Raw genomic sequence first — 21,894 nt, 5'->3', positions numbered from 1 at the left:
TACTATATATATTGTTAGGTACGCGATTACAATTTTTTTTATTGGTTATAATTAGAGAACAACACTCACAGAATTTGACATTAAAGTTGACATTGATCTTCCAACTTCATGATAATCGATATCCTTTGGGTCAGGAGGACCCAAAAGTATAAACATAAATCGTACTGGTATTGTAACTTCGGTCAATGAGGGTATCACAATACCCTCAGCTAAACGTACAAAAGCTGCGGTTCTATTTTTTAAGAAATCTACAGAACCAACTAACACTGTAGTGGCTTCAGCACCAACTGGTATTCGCTTAAGAATGCTTTCTTTTTGAGCTCTTTTTACCATGTCTTCGGTTGATGAGGTATAAGTCTCTTCTTTCATGTCTATATTAATATGATTTTTGTCCAAGTCTAGGAAAGAACGATTGTTATTGTTATTGATGACTCCGAATTTAGGACTTGAATGCATTTCATGACTTGATAAAGTACTTTTCATTTTCGACTTTCCGTCATCATTCAGATTCTAAAAATAAAAACCGGTAAATATTATTGTATCTTTATAGTAAATCTATCGCATAAAACTAAGTTATAAACTATAGGCTTTATTAGCTACAAGGATTATTTGTTTTGAATATTTTGAAATCTAAAAAAGATGAGTAAACTACATAATTAAAGCATCGCATTTTGATAATACTAATTTATTGGTTTATAATATAAATATTTATATTAATAGTAAAAAGCATATCGTGAATATGTTATGAATAAATGGCCTATTGCCTCATCCTGAAAAGTTAAAAAAAAAAAGCGATTCAGATATAGTTGTAGCATGTGGACACTTGTCAATCAAGGAATTTTAACTAAATATTAAATTCTACGATAAAACAAACAATAAAATGCCTAAATGTTGTTAATGATTTAAAACGAATGATGCACGTTATTATTATTATAATAAAATATCTTTATATTCAACCAAGAGACTTAGTTTACATTGTGTGTAAGTGATGCCGACCGCTTAGCCAGAAATTCTGCCTCAAATTGCTGTCAGAAAAACAATATTTAAACAAAATTATAACATACCTATTATTAAATCTTATAAAAAATAACCGTGGCTTTCAAAATAGATATTTAAATATTTATGACATAATATTTTAAAAATGGTATGTATATATGTATTCATCAATAACATATAGCGAACATTATATTTCAAAAATACTATAGTTGAATTTATTTTTTAACAATTAAAAAGAAAACCTTGAAAATAAAAAAATATCAAAATAATAAATGATATTCTGAAGCCATTTTAAAATTAGGTGAATCAATAAAACAAATTACCGTAAGACTTGTGTAGCTTGATGTATTTCGTCTAATAAACCTACTAAACTTGTCGCTGTCTTGTTGAACGTGTTTATGTCGGAGCAACAATAATCTCATTACCGCAGCTTTGTCTTCTTGGTTGATAAGTTCTTCGATGGCCATTTGTTCGACCACCCGATATATTACACCAGGTAGGTCTTTTTCTTCCAAGTCCAGCAATATCACGCCTTCGAGAAAATTGTAATTATTTTTAGCTCACAATAATTCTCAGCGGGTAACGTTAATGTTTTCAAAAACTTACCCGACTCCAAAGACCTCCTTACATTCAATAGTGAATGGAAACTCAAAGAAGCCACGTGCGGACGTCCCCATCTGTCCGTTCCTTCTTGTACATCTTCCTCGTACTTTATCCATCGAGCAGTTTCTTTCCATTCTCGTTCTTCTCCAGTACCTTTTAATTCGTCTAATTGAACAAAAACCTGTACAAATAAGTCAATCATTGAGAAAATATACGCGTGAACAGCGCGACGCATAAATAAAAACAACGCTCATTTTATCTTAAAAGGTGTCTCAACGAGCAATGTACTTGAATATTATAATCATAATATTAATAATAATAATAATAATAACGTACCGCATGAGGACTATGATCTACGTATTTCTTAATTACATTAATTGGCAAGCCTGCGATTAAAGTTCCTTCTATATCTCCAGCATACGGAACCAAAAAAGAACTTTTATTTTTGCTACTGAATCTCCGTTTTTCTTTGTTGCAGTCGTATCTATGACCTATGAATAATAATAAAAATAAATCCATTACATTTTATCATATTACAAAAAAAAAAAAAATGATACTCGAATTAATACATCTGTTATCTTACACCATAAAATAATCACTATTATATTAATTAACGTCATGAATGTCATTGTTATGTCATCAATATTATTTAATTATATGAAATAAATAAATTAGAGATTAATACAAGTTATCAAACATTTATTATTAATATAAATATAGTCACTAAATAATAAAATAACTATAATTACCTATGTAATTTTAAATGTATTAATTCATTAATACGATAAAAGGGAGTGGCGTTTTAAATAACAGCTAGGTACTACATTATTATTGTCTATTAACTATTAAGTATTCGGTAGTTTATGAAAATAAAATCATCGAAAAGATAATATGGTGTTTAATTAACAATTAAAAAGGTACTTTATCAATATTTCGAACGAATACTATACATCTATAAATAGTGTATGTTTATTATAAAAATGTTAATGTCTAAAATATTAAGTATGTGTTTATTCTTCACAAAACCACACTGTACCATGTACTACGAATGAATCTGTCTTGCGTTTGTCTTCGAGTAATTTGTCTAAGATCCTGATCGTCAATATTATTTTATACTAGTTTATAACATTTAAACCATGCCAAATAAAATACATCAAGCAGTGAAACTAAACATGGAATAAAAAAAAATATCAATAATGTAAAAAAACATTCAGTGTTATTTTCAGAGAATTTTTCAAGACTGTAGGTAATACATTATTACTTCGTATTTTTAATACAACAATAAAACATTAAATTCGTGTATTTTTTTAATACCTTATGATAAATAATATAAGTTTTTTTTATAAACGCAAGATATAATAAAATTGGAAACCAAAATTTTTATTTTCAAATATCTAATTAATAATTGGTTTTTATTAAACAATTTAAATATTATTAAATTACATAGATTCGTGAGAATAAATTGGAACTTTTAATTATAAATTATTACTATAATTAAATAAGTGAAATACTAATAAATAACAATAGTATACATTGAAGGGTTTTCAAAAGTTGATTATTTTTATTTGAGTTAAAATGTTGACTATCAACAGGATGAGTCGTCGTTTTTAAAAAAAAAAATAGTTTTAACGATTAAGTCAAAAACAATTTTTAAATTATCTTACTTGTTAAATCATCTTGAATGAACTCATCTAAATTTTCATCGATTTGTAAATCATCCTTAGGTATAAAAATTTCTCGTTCATTATTCTTATGTCGGCTATGATGACGACGATGGTGTCTATAAAGAAAAAGTAATTGAACATTATTATATTATATAATTGAAGAAAATGATGTGTATATCAAATAAAAAAACAAATTTTTTTCTTAACTTCACTGTAATTTTAATAAATATATATTTATAGTAAACAATATCATACATTATGGATCTGAACTGAACGATTTTTTATTTAGTTAGTCAATAACTATATTAACTATGAAAATATGAAAAATTTGATTTGATTTCCATACATTTATTGTAAAATTAATGATATATATTATTTTAATTTTAATATGAAATAATATGTAATAAACTAAACACAGCTAACTAGATTTTTTTACTATTTTTATTGTTTAATATAGTTATTAATTGTAATACTGCAAAGAAAAATTAACAAAACTTTAGAATTTTTACAATGATGTAAAAATAAAAATAAAAAATTTGATTTTACACTGTTCAGCGTGTCAAATTCTAAAACTAATATCTTTTATTAAATTACTCAAAATGCATATTATGGAGTCAAATATCAAATTATGTGGTGCACAAATATCTTTAAACTATAATATTCATACTGTTTACTGTTAACGTGTCAATTAAAATAAAATAAATAATATAAATGTATGTATACCTGTGTTTATGTTTAGTTTTTTTGAGTTCTTGATGTGGTCGTTCTTGTGCAGTTTTATCAAGTTCTCTATGTTGGTTATAAGCTGCTTCTTCATTTTGTTCGTCTATAATTTGAAATAAAAAAAGTTCAATTCATAATTTTTTTGATAACATTTATTAACAAAAAAAAAACATAAAGTACATTTAATTATATTCTTTTAAACAATATACAAGGTATAACATAAATACGTGACAAATGTAATTAACGAAATATATTATAATTATTTTTCTACTTAATATTAAGTTTAAAAAATATATATATAATATAATTCATAAATAATAATTATCATGTGATATCTAAATAAAAATATAGTAGCCGAGGTAGTAAGTTAATTATATCCATTAATTATATCTGTAGTTATACTCTATATTCATATACTTTCAGTGGCTTATCCAGTGTGTGGAAAAGAGACAAGGGGGTCATGCTCACCTCATTGGCCGTATTTGCTATTTTTTTTTAAATATTTATATTTTTTATTTGTATACATGAACGCATACGGTATGTGTGTCCTTACCCTAAAAATTTCTGGATACGCCACTGTATACTGTATAGGAATTAAGTGAAACACGAAATAAAGGTGAAATATTCAAAGTTAAATACACATAAATACTAATGGTAATAAAGAACAGTTTTGTTTAAAGTATAATAAATATTATATCGATATCAGCATGATAAATTATTATTATCTCATATGATAAATATACAAGGTGTAACAGGACTATTTAACAAATATAGTAACATTTGTAATGGAAGTTTGTTAAATAGTCTTGTTACACCTTATATAATATACAGCGTATTGTCAAAAATATGATCACATATTTAATTTCAATACAGATCACATTATCAGACGATATCCAACCATTTATACAAAAATTCTAATTCGTTACACGATATCTCAAAAATCAAATGCATCTTAGCCAAAGGGTGATAAGCTCAGCAATACATCTGTTTTAAGAGTACCTGACAATATATTTTAACACGAGATATATCATGGTGTCTGTGACTATCAACGAATGACACAGAGTACTGATATATAAAACCGTCAACAGCATTGTAGAGATAAGTATTTAATATACGTTTCAATAGGACAAATTATATGTACATATTTTTTTTTATACATTTGATCTCATAAAATTTGCAAACTTGAGTGATCCTTCCATTCTTATTTTTACGTTTTCATGCGATTTTCATTACTAACTGATGTTAATTTTAAGAAAATCGAAAATCAAATTCCGTGCCTTGTATAGACATGTATTTGCTTTACACATAAACGCAGTTTAATACTATTATACTCCGACGAGTGTTCACAAACCCACGCAACTGATATTTGTTGGATACTTGCTATATTATAAATTACTTCACGCATTGAGTATAATGTTTCCAATACCTAAATGTTATAATTATTATTGCAGATGATTTTGTTGACAAAGATTACTATTTAATCAATATATACGCACCGTGAAATTATTTCTCAGCATGACCTTTTTATTTCTTTTTATATTTCACGACCTCAAATACGTCGAAATACATCCTATTATCCCGGGATTTGGTTTATATGCTCGTCTCCTACGCTAATACGGTGAAGAGTAGCATGATATATTACCTATGTTAATAGATTGATCTTGACCCGCGAACTTGGGAGATCATAATGACTTTTATCTTAAAAAAAGTGATGGTCAACAATTCATCTATTATGGGTAGATGTTCCGAGACAGAAGCCGAAAGTCAATGCAAAAACATAAATATACTGAAAGATTACTAGACACATGTAATTATTGAATGAGCAGAGAACGAAACCATTAAATATAAGTGATCATGTTCCCAGTAATACAGACTAACTATTTCCTATTTCCTATGATTTAAGGTTTTACAAAAATAATAGTCGACAAAATAATTTCAATACATAAAAATATAGTATTGTATATATCAAAATCAAACAAATTTCGTGTTAGGTTTTGACGTTTAGAAAAAAAACAAAATGTTTATTTTATAACGAGTGAGCCAAAAAAATCGTTAGTTATATTATATGTATACACACAATAGAGTATAATATAGTACAACTAGTACAAGTAGTTGCGTGTTAATAGTGTAATTTAAATAAAATTATTACGATAATAAATTTTCACGTAAAATAAAAATGAAACGATTATAGTTGAGTTGTGTTAACTGGGAAATGAATAACATTATGTAAAACTAACAATAAAAATTGACTTATCTATGGGTTTGGAAATACACTGATGATAGTCAAAATATTACTAAAAAAAATGACGCAAAAGCATGTATAAAAAAGACAGCACTTTAAAAGGTCTGCGAGTATGATTGTATAGATATAAATATTTATATTAAATAACAGAATATATTTTCGCTACTTTTTTGTGTGTTCACAGCAAAAATAATATACCAGGATTGAAAAATTAATAGCATATCATAACTTCATTCAAAATGTTGAGCTGTTCAATTTATCTAACCTTTCATTTATGTATTATATAAACCATAAATATTAGTTTGTCAAAAAACTGTTAAATTTCTAATCATAAAAAACTAAAAATGTAATACTACAATAATCTATTATTTAATAAATATATAATAATATATTATTATTTATATATCGTTTATACGAACTTATAGCTCTTATATTATGTTAAGAAGATGCCACAACCGCATGTTTGGTTTGTCTAATAAACGTATAGCATAGTAAATTTTCGTTCAACAGAAGTTGCAGAACCAATTTTGTGTTGTAAATTTTAAATTGAGTGAAGTAACGAATTGGCGAGCAGGATCTACAACAGCGTGGAGGGGTCCAGAAAAAAACGAGCCCATAAAAATGTTTGTATAAAATGATGGTTTTGAGTTAATGATATTTGATAACTATGGTTTTAGTAACTAACAGTTAAAAAATAATTTACATTCAACTTGATAAATAATTATATATTTAAAATTCATGTCTCGGTTTTAACATTTACTCGCATACTCTAATATTCTATTGTACACTTTAAAAAAATTAAAATAACGTTTAAGACATTTTAATGCTGTACATTTTACAGCTTTGTATCCCATACACATTCAAGTCATCGTAAATCATATAATATCCCAAAAAGCTTGCGATCTTGTTCGTATTGGTGTTTTATGTTAATTGTTAGTTCAATCGTAATCATCTTCGTCGGTCTTGTAAAATTGTTAACGACCAACGAATATTAATATTAGTTTATTATATAAGTAAGTAAGTTTTTTTTAAACTTTTTTAATCTCGAACAATTCGATCGCCGGTGAATTGACCACGATTGGGTACAAATAGTCACGAAAATAATTGATGGAAAAGTAAAAACTATTTTAAAATCTTTTCAGTTTAATAATAATATATCTTCTATTTTTATTATTATATGGTGTAGAAATTTAAACATAACACAAATATTAAAACCATTTTATAATTTTGTTTTCATAAAATAATTTAAAATTAAATAAGATATTATGCTATAAATGTTATATAATTAAAATCAATTAAATTCAAAAATACAAAATGTATATTACTACATTTGAAGTAGGAAAATACAGCCATATATGTTATTACTAAGTCTACCTTATTTATCTTATCATAAACGTCACATATTTTTAAAATTCATTCGGCATTGTTTTTGTACCTATTATAGAGTTATTACTGTATATTAGTTATGCTGACCATCAGATATACGAATCCTCCTTTTCAAATGAATCTACGCATTTTCACATTGATGGATGGGAATAAATTGGAAAGTATTTAGAGCAGATACAAAGCCATTATACTATTCTTCAATAGAATTGTTGACGGTATAGACTAATTTTAAAAATACAAAGATATCAAATAGTTTATCGAAATTATCGCCACATTATTGCCGATTATAATAATGACTACTTTTGTATTTTAGTTATTTAGTTATCTGATTTCGGTTTTTAAAGATAAAGAATTTTGAGTTTATTAACAAAAGTGCGGCGTTTATTTTATAGCTTAATTTTGTCAAAACGTTATAATTTGAATCAATAAAATATTACAAATTATTATTAATAAAGTTCTAGTATAGGAAAAATACATTTTATAAATGTATACATCATAATATTCATATTCTTTATATACCTTATATAGTATAAATAACTAAGAAACTAAAAACTTTTGTTCGCGTCAAATTCATCGGGTACCAGAATCATCAAATATGACTTATATATAGTTATATATGTATATTTCTTGATTTAAACCATTAATTATTTCTTGAAGGCACGCTAATAAAGGGCCCAAACTTTAAGTTACATCACTGATTTTAATACTAGAATGAATTATTATATCATAAAACTTAAAGGTAAGAACATTGTTTGTGTTTATACTTTGATTTTTAAACAAGTTACAAGTATGTAAAAATAAATATTACAATAAAATTGAAAAATGCTAGAAACTAGCTTAAAATTAAAATTTCGTAAAATATCAAATTATACAAATACAGATAATTTTCAAACCTTTAAGTTTATAATAGGTCAATATACTCTAATCTTGAAAATGGTTTCACAAGAATGTTCACAAGAAATCGATCATATTTAATTTTAAACAAATGTCGTCATATTCTTTGCATTTACAAACATCGCGAATGTTTAAAATATCCACACTACCTGTGAAACTATTTAGTTAACAATATAAAATTGGCTCTGTAGCTTCAGCTGCTAAACGCAAATTTGCTATGATATACGTTTGGAAGACAACTAAAACGAGTACTATAAAACTATTGCAACAGTGCAGATCTTAGTTTTTGTTGTTTTTCAGGATTATCAAAAAATTAAATAATTTAATCTGACTAAATTCAGTACTTGCAATGTTGGTTTAACCTATGATTGTTTTATATAATTTAATAAAGTTTTCAATTTTTATTGTGAAAATCTACAAAAATGAACAAAACAATAACTAAAAAATATTTTTCTATAGCCTTAAGATTTTAAATAGCCATAAAAATGATTTAAATTGAAGGTCACATAATATAATATTCAAAATATTTCACGTTATCTATAGACACATTTTTCAAAGCATGTAATCATACTAATCTTATAAATATATAATCTATCACAATACAATAGCTCATTGATTTTATACATTTATTTTTTATGCAGTTTTTGCTAGTTTATGTTCGACATTGACTTTATTGACTTTATTTTATTTTGTATATTATTATTATACTGGACAATAATGTGTATAAAATATTAAGTAGAATTTGGCTTGGTGGGTGTCAGATTATAAATAAATTAAATAAATAATTTATTATTTTTAATGTCAATACAAAATATATTATAAAAGGACTATAATAAGTATATTATATATATTGTTTTGTATTTTCGATTATCGTATTTTTAAATTTTTTTTTTTTTTAAGTCCCCTAGACCTTATCTGATGACTTCAAAGATCTTGAATTAAAGCTGTTTGTTCTTTTTTAACTTAAACAATTTAAATTTCAAAGTGAATCATAATAGTATGTAGAATATAATTTAAGACTGCACATAAACCATTATAAAATTAAAATATTGTAAAAAAACTCAGATAATATTCTAACCTTTAAATGCGATGAATGGTTAATTTACTTAAATATTTAAGTTAACAAATCTAATGATTTTTTTCTAAACTTAAATTATCTATGCGTATAACATAGTTTATACTTTATAGTTTAACATATTAGACAACAATTACATAAATAAGTCATTATTAAGTAATCAAAACCAAGTATAGTTTACAGAATTGAATAATTTTATAATGTCAATAACAAAAACGTTTGGATCAAAATTTTATACTTCACAACTAAAGCAAACTGAAGTAACTAATTGACTATGTACGAGTAACAGGGTAAATCGTCCGATTTAACATGTACTATATTATTGTAGTAGATATATCGTTATGTATAGGTCATAATATAGTCTATAATTGAAATGTTTGGCTCGACTATACAATACATTTTTAAAATAAAATGAATCTATACAGAGAAATAAATAAAAAATTAATTTTATCTTATTTAATACGTATTAATCATATTGTTCTAACTTTATTTTGAACACCACTTAATTAAATTGAACCAATTAAATATTAACTATTATTGATAATTTATATAAACTATAGAAATAATGTTTATTAAATTAGTCAATTTTCAGTAAATTAGAATTAATAAGTTTAGTAACACCTAATGTGATGTACTTTGTATAGTGATATGCTATTGATCAATCAACAGAAGCTATAATAAATAATACGTATCTAACATAATAATTGTAGTCACGTATACATAACCAAACATTTTTATAGGGAATATATATTATATAATATTATTATTCACCTATATAGTTTAATTAAAATAAAACAAAATTATTAAGCATACCTATAATGTGTAAATTTGAATAACATAATACCTATGTAAGTACACATCAAACACCTCCGCGGAATAAGAAATTTCATTTTTATAGAATTTTGAAACAGGCAGTATATTTTATTTTATAATGTAGTTAAGTACCGAAACAAAAAAAAATGTGTGGGTAGAAAATTATGAAAGGAAATTTTACAAAACGTTACATTATATATTATTTACTATTATTTGGTATCTGGGCCTAATTTGTGACATCAAAATTAAAACAAAATTAATATAAAATATTAACATAATATATTGTATTAAAATTATATTTTCACGTTACATAATTGTATGTAATATTTTAAATTTAAATGTACCTACGCTACAATACATTTAACTGAGCTAATTTACATTGGTTGTACTTACCGATATTAAACTGAACGTGTTTGTCAACGGAGTCCTGTCTGAAGTAATGACTGAATTTTGGTTTTTCGTACATTGGAGTATCACATTCACTACTCAAGAGTCCGTCTTCAGCCCTCGAACCATCTGATTCAATGTCCACAAAGTTTGGACTAATGCCAGCAGCCATGGAAAGTAATACACCGCTGTTGCTAAATCATAGCATACAAATATGAAAATATACGTATTATATATATGTATTACAAATATATATTTATATAACTTACAAAATAAATTACTGTAATATCCTACTCCTACAAACAATTATTATGCATTGCTTTAGAGCACAATTTATTTCACTTTAATATAAGTAATATTATAATTTATAATAGCTTTATTAATATTAATTTTAGGTAATATTAGTTAGTATTTGTATGTTCACAGAACCTTTTAACAGAGAGATTACATTATTTTTAGAAGTGTACTTAACGAAAAAATTACACAATTTAAAATGCATAATTTTTTTTTCTGGAAATTAGTTAATTATTTTGTATGTACATTATCATATAATTAAACTTTTAATAATTTAATCCAACATAAAATAAATTTAGCAGTGCAGTTATCAAGTACGATTTACTACGATTTAGTACGATTTGAATCTCGGTTCACCCATTATTTATAAAAATAGTTTATAATAATTGTTATTTAATGAAATTCTAAATTTTTTTCATATTTTTTTGGAATATTAAATATAAATTGATTATAAACTATAAATTTAACAATAACTTGTTAACTATTGTGGTTAATATTGAAGAAAAAAATTCACTCATTGCAACAAATAGTACCTCTTTAATAATACCTTGTACTTAATTATAAACCATATCATATTGGTGGTTTACTAAAATCACTAATTGTGGTTTTTAATTAACATTAACTTTCTTATATTTTGACTCATTATTTAAAGAATAATTACCTATTAATTTAGTTTAACAATAAATACATTTTCGTTAAAAATGTTGTCTGATTATTAACTTGTTTGTTAACAAAGCACACACAGAATACTACACTGATTCCCACCTGTTTTACAACAAAGTAAGCATTACATCATTATATCTATTGTACTTATTGTAGTAGCTACTAACTTTGTATTATAGATAACAGAGACATTTCAGTTATGTCATATTTAACCACAGAAATAAATCTATAATATGTTAGTTGCGTCTTATGTCATGTAATTTAAAGTTTGATCACATAATAAATATGGTTGGTATTTTTGCGCAATAAATCTAAAAATGTAACTTGATATAATTATTTAATTAAATTAACCAAATTCGATTTGCATGATTTATATTAAATATAAAATTTATATTTTTACTAACGAAATGAACTTTTTTACTAGATTATTAGGTGTAAGTATTATACTACTATAATATTTGAGTAATATCCTATTAGACCAATAGACCACAATATTATATTGAACATATTACGTTGTAGTTATGACGTTAAAATGTTAAAAAAAAATTCAAATAGGGTCATTTTTTTAAAATATTATTATTCAATATTCTGCAATTAAAAGTTAAATCAAGTTTTGAAACATAAATTCTAAATCTATAAATATTTATAATATTATTATATTATTATCTTATATTTCAACAAAAAAGAAATTAATTTGAAAATTCAAATGTTTACAAATTACTGGATTATTGTTCTACTAATTTGTTTCTTAAATATTCTCTTGTTTGTTTAATACCTAGTTATTATATTGTATTAAACTAATATACTATATACATCGTTAACTATATATTATGTTTTTGAACTCTTAATTCATTAGCAGGTTAAACAAAAAGACTAAATACCAACGCAGTATAAAACAAATATTTTTTTCATTTAACTGGCGCTTTAACAAAAAATAATTATATTAATTAATTAATTTGAAGTATACAGGCTACATCTAATTTCGTTACACACATTATATAAGTAGTTGACAATATTTTACAACAACTTTTTTTAATACAGACATTTATGAACATATATATATACTCATTAGTCATGTAAATATTATAATATAGCCTTAGGGTAAACATTTCACTAAAAGAAAATAATGCATTTTTTAAAACAAAATTATAATATATTCATTACATTTTCATAATAATTATACTTTTAATCTTCTAATTCCAAAATATTTAATATAATACTATTGAAATTTAAAATGTATAGTATAAATTATTTGTAAATTTAATAAAAATGTATAGTGAAACCTATTTACAACAATATAATGACAATAATTCATATGTATACATTTAATAAGCCAATTATAAAATTTTTTTCTTGATAAAATATTTATAGAAAATAGATAATTATTAATGGTGCTTATATTCTTATTATTTTAAATTCTGATTTCTCGATCTTCTGAGTGGAGAAAAGAAAGTAGTATGATTATCAAATATTTCTAGTTATAATTTATCAATATATTTTAACTCGTTTTGAGCTATTAAAGACATTTGAATTTGTCTATTTGTTTCGTTTTTTCAATTTATGTTAATATCATTGTATTTTTAAAGGTATAGAAGTTTAAAATAAATTATATGGTTCCTTATAAGTTATTATTATAACAGTTAAAAACTTGAATGTATATAGTCACAAGTTAAGTTTAATATTTTGGTCAAGGAATTATATAAACATACATTATGTTCGGTATATTTTGTCGTTATATTGTCATTGTGAATCTATTTTATGTATTAAAACGGAAAATATATACAATAATAGGTATAGTAAAAGTACTGCATAGTTATAGATATTATGTAGGTACTATAAATAATTATTATGCATTTTTGTATCATACATTTTTTCTGTTATTTTAAATAAAATTATGCATAAAGGTAATTATAAAATAAGGTAGTAATATAGGAAGTAATTTACCTGGATGTCTGTTGACTTGTAGTTGGTGGGCTCATTGCACTATCAGAATCTGTTACATCCCTGTGATCATCAGGCCTCTTAAATTCCTTATTAGTTAATGAAAGTTAGGAAATCGTTATGATAATTTAACAATTGTTAATAGATTTAAAAAAATATATATTATAAAGTGATTTACCGTCTCTTGATCTCTGGATTTAATCGATGTAGTAGATTGTTTTCTTATTGATTTTGGAATAGACTTGAGTGGTATATGGACGAGCGATCGGCTGGTATTTCGATGAACTGCAAACAATAAATGTGACGATTTGTATAAAATGGCTTATTAAATTGGTTTAAAATACGATTATCGAGGTCAAATTTTAACTAAGACTAGGATCTGTAAACTGCTATGATCCTTGTAGATGTAGATCCAAGATCAATAAACCAGGACGGTCGTTATATAATGATTTTATTGCAAATTCATAGTGTTTCTTGCTGAGTTGACCGAATTTGGAAAATATTAGCCTTGTAATAGATAAATTTCAATAACCGCATTTTTTTATCTTACCGATTAATTTTTTTTTTTTTTTTTGGATTCTACTACCTCTATTATATTGTTTGTATTATAACTGCAATTAATTATTAGAATAATTAATAATAAGTCTCCCAGCATAAATATAATTTATAAATGGCCTGTCCTGTGTATACATAACCGCGAACCCGAACTTAATACTTCTTTAGTACTACACATATAATAGTCAACAAAAACATACCAGTATAATCATCTTCGCTAAATCGTCTATCCCCTGGTCGAGGCGATCGATCGCTAGAAAATCTGGACAAGCCAAATCGGTGAGGATCGGCTCCACTAGAAACGCCAGCAAATACACGTTCCATCTCTTCATCTAAATCGTGTGTTTCTCGATGCACTTCATTTGTGGATCTACTGCTCTCGGCCTGTAATAACAATAGTACTTATAATATAACGTAAATCTAAAATATAAACGTACTAATAAATAATAGAAATACAACAATGAAAATGCAATAGTTATAATTTACAAGATCTCACAATAAAAATAAAAAAAACATTTTAGATGAAGTAGATAATATATTATAATATCCTACAATTACTACATCGATATAAACACACATTTTAAATATATATATGTATGTATGTAATATGCTGGTGTACCTAACTAATATTAAATGGAGATATAGCTAGTTAATCTTAACTTATAATTTATCAACGGAAAAAATATTTATTAAAAAGCTAACGATTACACATCAATATTTATATATTAAAACAAAATAGGTATTATTAAAAACGATTTCCGAGCTATTTTTAAATTATATGGGAGGGATAATATATAAAGGTGTATATAGGAAATCCTTTGTATTATAATTAATTATAATATTATGACAAACAATCGATTCAGAACAAATTATTAGTTAATACAATCGAGTTGTGATGACTCGAACCTCGATAACTCGAATTTTTTTTTTATTCCCACAGAAATATAAATTATATATAAATTAGTATAATTAATAATTAATATAATTTGAGTCAGATATCTCGAATAAAAATATAATATCTCGAAGCGAATTTTTATCTCCCTTAAGGGAGAATTAAGGTTGAATTCAACTTCGAGTTATCGCAACTCGACTGTATTATGTACAAGAATCGGTCTACGATTGGTTTCTTCGTTTGATGTACACGGACTCATACAATAAGACATGTGAATTAATATTATATAATGTATATAGGTATACGATATGATATAATATAATAGTTATAATACCTATCTTTAGAAAAACTACTTTATCGACGCAGTGCAATATTTAAAAAGTTTCCTATCGTTGTTATTGAACCTATACAGTATAAATAATCAACGAAACGTAATATGCACAAATATTACGGATACGTGTCAATATAGTCATTACTCATTACAGTCATCGTCGTGAAAGCAAAGTGTAAATGTCTAGTACTACATATTTATATTAACCAGGAACGCACACCCTTTTTAACCGCGGGTGATCGATTGTTTACCAACACCGTATTGTCATTAGTATACCAAATTGCATAGCTAAGCCAGGAGACTGTTTCGTTGCAGATATAATACACGATAAAATTACCTTTAACGAATCAACCAATAAACATTCGAATATTTTTAACAGTCGACTTAAAGCAATGCATAATATGATTGTATATACTCGTAATACTGTGTACAGTGCAAAATCTAATATTTTATAAATTAAATACGTAATAGGTATATTTATTATAATAATTAAATAACATTAAAATTTAGATGATCCAATAGGTACCTACTATAGACATGAGACGTAGTATTGGTTATATTTTGTAACATTATATATATTATTATAAGAACTCCGCTAATATTTCATGCCTTAAATCCTATCTTATAAGCATATCATTAGGAAAAATAACTAAAATTAGTAAATGGTTTAAATCTAAATAATCTAATGCAAAATTGTAGATTTTTATTAGTAGTTCACCATTGTATATGTGGTATTGTATTTTTAGCATTATAAAATAGTTATTATTTCAACCGTCATTGTAAATTATAATATTATAATGGTTTCATATCCTTATATTATAGTTCAGCCTTCAGCCAAGCACTTATTATAAAGTTTACTTGTAATAACAAAAATTTAAATTTGTCAACTATTTTTGTATTATTACCAAAAAGATAAAAATGTTCGTTGAATATTATCAACTTTAATAATAAAAATATAAAATTAAAGTTATGTTGTTGACTTAAGTTAAAATTTAAAAACTATAAAAAATGTTAAAACTATTAAAATTGAATTGGTTTCAAATTTAAGAGGACGCCTACCGCAGTGTTGTCTCTGTCTTACTAACGTACATCATAACAAATTTGTGTTCAGCAAAACATATTTTGTGATGTCAGCTTTATATAATTATATCAGAATAAATTTACCTATTATCAAATTTAAAGGTACGAATATTATCTAGAAAATGGCATATGCTTTTATTGATATTATCATTTAAAAATGAGTTATGAACATTTTAAAGTCGTAATCTTTTACATAGCTATAATTCACTTTATCAATAAAAGCATATTTCATTTTCTAGATATTATTTGTACCTTTAAATTTGATAATAGGCAAATTTACTCTAATATTAAAGCATTTAAAGCTGACATTACAAAATATGTTTTGCTGAACGCAAATTTGTTATGATGATATACGTTAGTATAAGACAGAGACAACACTGCGGGTAGGCATCCTCTTAAAAATATGCCTAAAAACGATAATAATATAGTGTATACCATTATATAATTATTTGATGTGAAAAAAAATGTATTAATTTAAAATTAAATATATTTATTACATATTAAACAAGCAGCATTTATTAAAATCTCGTGAATATATTTGTTTACTAGAAATATATTATAATAATTATATAATTTAATATTATATTATATATTATTATTTAATTTTATTATAAAATTATTAATACAATAAATAAATTATATATCTATATATACGGTATTTTTCCAAAATACATATAGCCATATAACTAGGTGTAGGTGTATATAGTATATATTTATTGTTATAATATATACAAGCTGTAGCTATATAATATTAAATATAATATATATGTTATATTTAAGTGATCATATTATATACGAGTATAACTGTTCAGTGTTCCATAATAAATGTACTGAAAAGGTAAAATAAGCAAGTGTTATCGTAAACGACTACTTAGATAACAGGTATAAAATGAACAGTCAATTCATCTAACTTCCTATTGATCCTGGATACACTAATAACGTTGATTAAAACTTAAAAGCAATAATATCACAGTTAAAATATCAAATAATGATCTACACAATATTATTATATGCCTACTTAAGACTTCATTTATATCGAAACAAAAAGCTTCAATATTAAGTGTCCAAATTGTTGAGAATTATTATCAAATAATCTTAAAATTGTGCGAAATATAGACATTAATACAATCATTGATTATACATTAACTACTGATATATTTTAGGTCACGCAGTTATAAATTAAGAACAATAAGTAATATTATATGAAATAATGTTATAATAATTACAATAATATTATAATATATACAATTTGTTTTAGGCAAAAATGAGTTCAGTCTACCATATTTGATGTCACTAATAGAAAAATAAATTACTAATAGCAATATAAAAATACATAATAAATTATTCTTAATAATATTGGCTGACAAGTTGTCAGTTTACATCAATTTATCATTGAATTCAAATGTAACACGTCCATTATACCTTACCGATATAATTTTGCAATGATGAAGTACACTCAATACCTACGACATAACAGAGTGGTTCCTCGATTTTTTTTTTTTTACTGTTTTTTTGTGGATGATAATAATTGATAGATATGCATTATGGTGTGTATACAGCTTATTTATCAATTTCCATTTTTTAACATTGATTTCAATTAATTTTTGTAGGTACAATTTATGTTAAGCATTACGTTATAGTTATAATTTATTATTTATAAATCGTTTAGGTTTATCAGTATAATACTATACTAGATAATATTATGTATTTATGTTCATATATAATTAACTTCGATCAGTCTTGAATATTGTACAATGCAATTTATTTTTGATAAATTTAAAAAACAAATAAATTTTTAATGTTTGATACTTCAATGAAATAAACGATGAATTGAAACATATATTTATATAGAAAACTATAAAATATTAATGTATTCTTAAATTAAACAATGCAATAATAATTATATAATAATTTATTAATTTAGTGAAATTCACATCACAAAACGCCCACATAAAAGATAATGACGTTAATAAAATTAAAAATCCATAAAATATTCTATATACGCTTTGGTTGATAAACACTATACACTAATAATGTAGTCTATTCTTTAACATCATAATATAAACACATAAACATAACATTCTAACAGTTTACATACTTCCGTAAATGATTTAAGCTCTACATTAACGCGTATTACAATATGAATCCAGCTGCATGATTAATTTTTCCTATTAATAATTGTATAGCCCTTGAAATAAATTAAAAATGGAATGTTTATAACCATTAATTAATTAATAAATTTAAGATTAGCAATTAGATGCATATTCAATCGATGAAAAAAAAACAGAGAACACAGTAACATATTACGTTAAAAAGTTTAATTAGTCCGATACAGTGTAGTATTTAATAATAAATATGTAGTCAATTAATACTTGACTAATCTTATTCACTTTACATTCAAAAAAATAAAATCGTGACTGACGTAAGTAAATTATGAAGAAGTAATTACTTATTGTTGAATTGTTTAGTTTATTTACAATTGTACTCAGCATTGTCATTTTTCAATTATACCTACGTAATAATAATATCATTATTAATCTTAATGAAAATATTATTTTTCAAATAGAAAGGTATTAGGTGCCATATTTTTTTAACCAAGTCATTCGATTTTTAAAAATTGAAAACACTTTTTTGAAATCGGCCTAAGCCGATAAAAATCGTATACATTACTTATATAATATAATATAAAAATACCTAATCACTAAAAATATAAATTAATTTTAAGCTAAAATAAAAATTTCAAAATATTTTATTTCATTAATTTTGCCATTATTATTGTATTAATAACGATTTTTTTTACCAACCGTTGACTTCGTTACTCAAGATAAATGTAGGTATAGATTTTCAAAAAATTGTTACTTTCTTCTGCAAATTATTATAATATGATAATTTACTAGTGCAATAAATTATTCAACAATACATTTTCACACCATATTTAAATACAGATTTTTTTTAGCCGATAAGTACCTATTGTAAAAAAAAATATTTTCCTATACATTAATCATAAATAGTTAAATAACTTGAGGCAAGTAAAACTTTACAATAAGTTAAACATAAACCTTCTTTTAAATTAAACTAATAAGATTCTAAAATTATCTTGTACAAAGCATTATATCTCATTTTTTATGACATATAACAACTGCAGCTGCTACAAAGAAACTACTGCCAATATCGATTTGTATATAGATAAATAAATTACAAATTATAATCTTTTTCTAAATTTATTTCAAGAATTGTATTATATGTACGACACATAATACAATATTATCAGAGGCTATGAAATCCTTGTTTATTTATGCCAGTTGTGGATATCAAATTTGAATAAAACCCGAATTTGTTATTTGCATTGTAAATCAATACGTGTTCAATAAAACTCATGAATTATTTCAACGGTTATATTATATTTAAACCGATAAAAGTAGTTAATGAAGTATTTAATAAATATTATCATAACGTGATTTATGAAGTGTCGTTTTTAACGTCAAACTATATTTTTATAGTAATATTATTATGTATTCAGTAGATAAAAGCGAAAACAAATTCATGCCGATTAATAGTATTGATAACAGAGTAACAGTCGAATCAATTTTATTTAAAACTCAAATGACGACTTAAACGTCAAAATAAATACTACCTATATCCTTAAATACGTTTTATAAACAGTGATTCATTTTGTTATTTATAAAAGATAACATTACAATGATTACATTCTAAGTACATTTTTTACTTTTTTTATATGATTCAGATATAAACACGATACACCATTACAACTTTTTTTCTAAAATAGCAATGTATTTACGATATACACAAAAAAAATATTTTCAAAAATTTTAAGTACTCAAATACCGAACGTTAATCAAATATTTGTGTATACCTACAATTTTTAAACAACGTAACGCTTTGGATCTCTATATATTATACATAGTTTCAACTAAAAACTGAAATTTATTTTGATTTAAATGCATAAATGATAAATATATTGTGTTAATCCACGGCCTATTTTATCTCACGCCTAACCTCTGCAAAGCAGGATAAAACCAATAATATTCAATAAATTAAATTATTATATAAATAAAAAGAAATATTACCTATATTATCATCACATTCAAAAAATAAATACAAATAAAACTCAGTTAAAACCACGCCAATATTTCTAAAATAATCTTTGACTATAATATTCTACTAATGTTTTAAAAGTTGACTTCTTCTATGTACTATTTTGAAAATCTATAAAATGAAACTTTTAGATATTTTTACTATTCGAAAAAAATATGAAACTTTGAATTATTTTATACTTTGCATTTTTGCCTCATAATTACCACAACAATAATTTTCAAAAATACGAACCCCAATTAGTTCTTCACCCATAACGAATAAATATCTTATTCAATTGTTTATTATAAATATTATGGTATTGTATTATTGTCATACATTTTTATGTAATGTAGACAATAGACCACAATCGTATAATGCAACACCAGCCTATAGGTCAAGGGCGCGTACCGAATTCACAGACTCGACGGCTGTAGCTGGCTGCTTACAGCGGGTGCATAGCGCTGAGTTCAAGGTGAAAGACTTCGGTTTTCTTTCAAGACCAAGGTTGCACTCTGCGTACACAAATCACACCTGAGCATTAAAGACCGGTTTCGGCAATCCAAATGCAATGTAATTTTTACTGGCATGCTCCATAATATATACTCCATGTATACTGTATACTTACAGTATCTGCTATGCCTTTGTTGCCCTGCCTTATATACCTACATAAACGATTAATATGCGTCCGCACAAATTTAGTCAATTGCACCAGAGTTCAATATTTTTAGGATACATGATCAACAACTATTTGTTATTAATGTTATTATTTAATCATATGTACAATAAACCCTAAGTGTATTTCAATTTTACAATATGATGCCACGTGGTTACATTATAAATGCAAAACAAGTTGTACCTATTAAATTTAAATGGATTTATTTACTTTCAGTTAAACTATGTTATCATACAATAAAATAACTTACGCTATTTTCTGATTAATTTTTTTAAAAACTCAATTATATTACTGTTTTACTAATTATTAGTTAATTCAGTATTCATACAAGTCATGAGTCACTTATTATTCATAAATCTAATACATATATTTTAAAAATTAAACCATTTACCCTTTAACTAATCTATAAAGATATTAATGAAAATAATAATATAATACTTAATTTAAAACTATAATAATAACACCAAATTGTGTAATTATGATAATACGATGTTAAACAAGTTTAGTATACAAAGTGAACGGTATATTGATATTAAAAGTATGATAGAAACCTTAAAAACAATTTCATATCGACGTCTTTTTAATCT

The 21,894-nt window shown here is 24.5% G+C and overlaps 1 protein-coding gene across 4 annotated transcripts in view; it reads right to left on the bottom strand.

The window, feature by feature from the left end:
• The window catches only part of LOC132928780 (band 3 anion transport protein-like), a 47,935-nt gene that overhangs the window by 5,556 nt on the left and 20,485 nt on the right, over positions 1–21,894 (bottom strand). For 3 of the 4 annotated variants that reach the window (XM_060993646.1, XM_060993647.1, XM_060993649.1), the window contains 11 exons: positions 14,437–14,620; positions 13,860–13,966; positions 13,685–13,770; positions 10,790–10,977; positions 3,987–4,089; positions 3,264–3,379; positions 1,936–2,090; positions 1,603–1,780; positions 1,320–1,528; positions 975–1,025; positions 70–510 (listed from right to left, as the gene is read on the bottom strand). In XM_060993646.1, the coding sequence (XP_060849629.1) occupies positions 70–510; positions 975–1,025; positions 1,320–1,528; positions 1,603–1,780; positions 1,936–2,090; positions 3,264–3,379; positions 3,987–4,089; positions 10,790–10,977; positions 13,685–13,770; positions 13,860–13,966; positions 14,437–14,620 (1,818 nt within the window). The remainder of the gene's footprint in view (positions 1–69; positions 511–974; positions 1,026–1,319; positions 1,529–1,602; positions 1,781–1,935; positions 2,091–3,263; positions 3,380–3,986; positions 4,090–10,789; positions 10,978–13,684; positions 13,771–13,859; positions 13,967–14,436; positions 14,621–21,894) is intronic. The other variant, XM_060993648.1, reaches the window with a different exon arrangement.

Source organism: Rhopalosiphum padi, chromosome 4 (genome assembly GCF_020882245.1).
Source record: "Rhopalosiphum padi isolate XX-2018 chromosome 4, ASM2088224v1, whole genome shotgun sequence".
Lineage (NCBI taxonomy): Eukaryota > Metazoa > Arthropoda > Insecta > Hemiptera > Aphididae > Rhopalosiphum > Rhopalosiphum padi.
This window is presented reverse-complemented; position numbering and strand designations above follow the sequence as displayed.